A 4,435-nucleotide genomic window follows, 5' to 3' on the forward strand; every position below is an offset into this window, starting at 1 on the left:
GCCTGCGTACGTCTTTTCTCGCCATCTTCATGCGAAGATTAATTGAACTCTAACTTCATATACACACATATCTCACATCGTAGTTAAGTTTAATTGGATCAACCGATCAAAACTTACACATAGAATATATATCTATAAACTTTAACACCTGTGTGCAGAGGGCAAGGTGCAGTCCGAAAGTAGCTGGATGTACCGCGACGACGTTCGGGCTGGCGACAATGTCCGTCGCAACGAGCACGAAGGGTAGGAGTGTTGTGGCGATGCTGGAGACGTTGTGGGATCAGTATGGCGGCATAGCAAGGGTGGTGGCGGAGCTAGGGAAGGGCTGACGCGGATGAGGGAGAAGAGAGGGAGGAACAAGGTCAAACCGGCAAGGTCAGGGGAAGGGAAGATGCTTTGATGCAATTTGAGGTGAAGTTGGCCATTTGGTCCGACGTGACAGACGCGCCCGGACTTGCGGGGCCTCCCTATATCCGTCCTAGATATGAGCTGGATAAGAGAGGTGTCGGTCAGCCCAAACTTATAAAACCGGTATAAGGAGCCGTTTGGACAGGCTTTTTTGCCCGATCAGTCATATGAGGATTTGCTTTTAGTTCCCAAACTCGAGAGAGAAAAGAAAACTGGAACGTTGCGAACATCGTGCAAATTCTTTGTTACAAACTAGATGTGTAAATCCGTAGCGATAGACGGTAGTAGTACAATTTTTTTCTCGGAGCCTCGTAAGCACGCAACACGTATAAATAGCTTTCCACTGCCCCTCGCCGTGCATCGTCTCATGTGGTCTTAGAGCCGTGGAGGCATGGTGGATCTTGGTCCTTGTTAGCGGGAGCCGGGAGGGTTACGTTTTTTAGTTTTTTTTTTAGTTTTTTAGGTTTGTGTCTTCTTCGGGAAGGCTAGATGGCGGCGACCTTCTGAAGTTGGAATAAGTTTCTTCCCATCTAGCCCTATCCCGATGATGCTACTAGTGTCATGGGTGGGCATGTGGAGGTTGTCTCCGGCGGATCTTGTGGGATTCGATCGGCGTTTGTGTCATTGTTTGTTTATTTTCGTGTGTTTACAGTTGGATCCTTCTGATCTACGCTTTTCTTCATCGGCGGCGTTTGCTATTCTGGTGCGCTGGTCCTCTGGGGCCTTAGCACGTCAACTTTTGGACTGTGGGCTTGTTTGGTTCATGACTAACTTTGCCACAACTAACCTTAGGTAAACTGTGGCTGCCACAAAAAGTGTGGCTAACAAAATGGCCACCACAAGTGTGACAAGATTTGGCAAAAATTTGAGTCTATGACTTGTGGGCCGTATAATTAGAAAAGTGTGGCAAGCCACAAGTGTGACAATAAACTAAACATATGCCTATGGTGTTGTGGCATGACTAAGGTTAGGCGTGGCAACCTTAGGCTGAGAACCAAACAATTCTTGTCTACTACAACAAGATTTGCCTGGGTCCGGCGATGAAGGGGCGTTGATAACGGCGCGCTCTCGGTTTGCTCCAGTGCGTGTAGTTGTTGCTACGTAGTCTACGCATCTGGATATAATTTTTACTCTCGTTGTTTTTTATAAAAAAACAATTCTGCTCCGCCATCACAAGCAGGAAATGTGCCGACGTGCCGAGCCCCGACCCGCCCGAGTGGACGGACGCCGTCCAATCGTTTTCGTCACCAGCTTCCAGGCTTGCACAGCTGCTCCAATGATCCAATCCCGTCCCTCGAGTCCCCACCCGTCAGATCGGAAACGCCAATACGCGCAGCGCACCTATCCCCCACTACCACCGGCAACCGACGGACCCCGCACCCACTCCACCCCCTCCCCCTCCGGCAGCCCGACCGACGCCGCAGCCGCCGCACCGCCGCGATGGGCCGCAAGCTCGCGCTCCTGGTGGGCATCAACTACCCCGGCACCAAGGCCGAGCTCAAGGGCTGCCACAACGACGTTGACCGCATGCACAAGTGCCTCGTCGACCGGTTCGGCTTCGACGAGGACAACATCACCGTCCTCCTCGACCGCGGCTCCTCCGGGCCGCAGCCCACCGGCGCCAACATCCGCCACGCGCTGGCCAAGCTCGTCGGGGACGCGCGCCGTGGGGACTTCCTCTTCTTCCACTACAGCGGCCACGGCACGCGGCTGCCGGCCGAGACCGGGCAGGACGACGACACCGGGTACGACGAGTGCATCGTGCCCAGCGACATGAATCTCATCACAGGTGCGATCGGGAACAAGATCAGCATCCGCTCCCATTTTTTTTCTGAAAAAGTAATCGAGATACGGTAGGATTAGCTAAACAGTTACAGCCTTCAGATGTGAAACCGATTTTGGAGGAGACAGGTGAACGCAGATGTGATGTGGATCTGATCCAGGATCAAGCCCTATCCAAATACTGATGAGTTTGTTGGGCAGTTTACGGCCCATTTATTCATCTGTTTTGCGTTGCAGTAAGTTTAAGATGATCTTGGTAAAGTTTGAAGTTAATATATATGGCGTAAATGGTTGTATTAGGATAATTTGGAGCTACAGTTCAACTGCCGAAACTATTGTGGATAGACAGGGAATATAATTGGATGTAAAGATGCATATATGTGCTTACCATTTGCATAGTGTCGTTACTGTGCACATGTTTTGCACAGAATTGTGGTTGTAGCAATTCCCAAGATCTGCAGCTTAGGGGCCGGTGTTGTTTCAGATTTGTTTCGTTGTGGGCAAAAATGATAATTAGCACTGGCAGGATCTTATTTGAGCAATGCTTGGCCATTTGAGGAAAGGAATGTAGGCTCCCGGCGAGCGGAAGTTTCTTAGCAATTGTCTTAATAGAAAGACGAGAAGTGCTTAGGCCATATGTCAGCCTCTTGTTTCTGCATGTTTGTTCACTATATTTTCTAGCTAATAGGCTGTTATTGTCCATGTAACTGATGTTCATTTTCTGAAAATTTGTTATAGCAAACATTTTACCCCCTTGCACTCTAATTTTAAACACATTTCCGAACCATTCTGTGTCCAGTGAATGATTCTCAGCTGTCGAAATTCCTAACCTGTTATGATCTGCAGATCAAGATTTCAGAGATCTCGTGCAGAAGGTCCCGGATGGTTGCATATTTACCATTGTCTCCGACTCATGCCACAGTGGTGGCCTACTGGACAAGGCAAAGGAACAGATAGGCAATAGCACCAAGCAGAATCAGACCCAGTCTCGTGAATCCGAAGAAGAGCGATCTCATTCTGGCGGCGGGTTCCGGTCCTTCCTCAAAGAGACCGTTCGTGACGCATTTGAGTCTCATAGCCGCCACGGAGGTGAGGACCAGGATGAGCAACCAACTGGGGATGGCCTCACTAAAAACCGTTCTCTGCCACTCTCAACACTTATTGAGATGCTCAAGGAGCAAACTGGGAAGGATGACATCGAGGAGGGCTCAATCCGGCTGACTCTGTTTAACGTCTTCGGGGACGATGCCAGCCCAAAGATCAAGAAGTTCATGAAAGTCATGCTTGATAAGTTCCATGAAGGTGGATCAGGTGAGCAGGGCGGTGTGATGGGCATGGTTGGTTCGCTAGCTCACCAGTTCCTGAAGGCTAAGCTTGACGGCACAGAGGAAGAGACTTTCAAGCCAGCGATAGAACAAGATATGGGCAGTGCTGAGGAGGCGTATGCCGGGACTAAGTCATGGGCGCCGAACAACGGCATCCTCATCAGCGGGTGCCAAACCAGCCAGACATCAGCAGATGCCACCATACCGGGGGGTACGTCCTTCGGCGCGATGAGCAATGCCATCCAGGCCATTCTCGCGAGCGATGATGGAAAGATAACAAACAAGGATCTGGTTATGAAAGCACGCGCGGCGCTGTCCAAGCAAGGATACACTCAGCAGCCTGGGCTCTACTGCAGTGATGAGCATGTTCATGTGGCTTTCATCTGCTGAAACATGGATTGACGTTGTGCTTTGTTTCCCTTTCTGTGATGAGCTGTGCACGAGAGGTTTCAGTTTTCCCTAGCTCCCCCCGGGTTTGCTCCCCCCTGGTTTGCCGTGGTTATGTATTTATTATGTCAAAAACTGTGAGTTGAACTACATCAGTACTGAAATAAGGAATTGCCATGTAAACTTTATACATAGTACACATATAGTTGCATCTTTAGTTTCATCCAACTTCTCTAATATGTTATCCTGATATACTTGCAGTGTTTTTTTTTGCGGCGATATTAACTTGTAGTGTTAGATTCACAAAAATCTTATGTTAGTTCAAACATTGGTTGTTTACGTGCAATGTCCTCCTGAAGAATTCAACTCATATTTGCCCAAAAATAGAACAGGTATTCAACATATCAGAGGGTATATAAAACGAAGCTCTTTGGTAGTACATCTGAAATCGACCTCCAGCCATTTTATTTGATTATCAGACAATAGAGTAAAATACCATGAGCATAACCATTTCAATCCAGTATTATACAAGC

At 48.7% G+C, this 4,435-nt stretch overlaps 1 protein-coding gene across 1 annotated transcript; it reads left to right on the forward strand.

Annotated features, from left to right (window-relative positions):
* The first annotated feature begins 1,702 nt into the window (after positions 1 to 1,702).
* MC4 (metacaspase 4) lies at positions 1,703 to 4,125 on the forward strand. The gene is made up of 2 exons (XM_048708891.2): positions 1,703 to 2,197; positions 3,037 to 4,125. Exons 1-2 carry the CDS (start codon positions 1,849 to 1,851, stop codon positions 3,903 to 3,905), a joined length of 1,218 nt encoding a protein of 405 aa, XP_048564848.1. The 5' UTR covers positions 1,703 to 1,848; the 3' UTR covers positions 3,906 to 4,125.
* Positions 4,126 to 4,435: the final 310 nt, after the last annotated feature.

Source organism: Triticum urartu, chromosome 3A (genome assembly GCF_056163025.1).
Source record: "Triticum urartu cultivar PI428250 chromosome 3A, HENAU_Tu73, whole genome shotgun sequence".
Classification (NCBI taxonomy): Eukaryota; Viridiplantae; Streptophyta; class Magnoliopsida; order Poales; family Poaceae; genus Triticum; species Triticum urartu.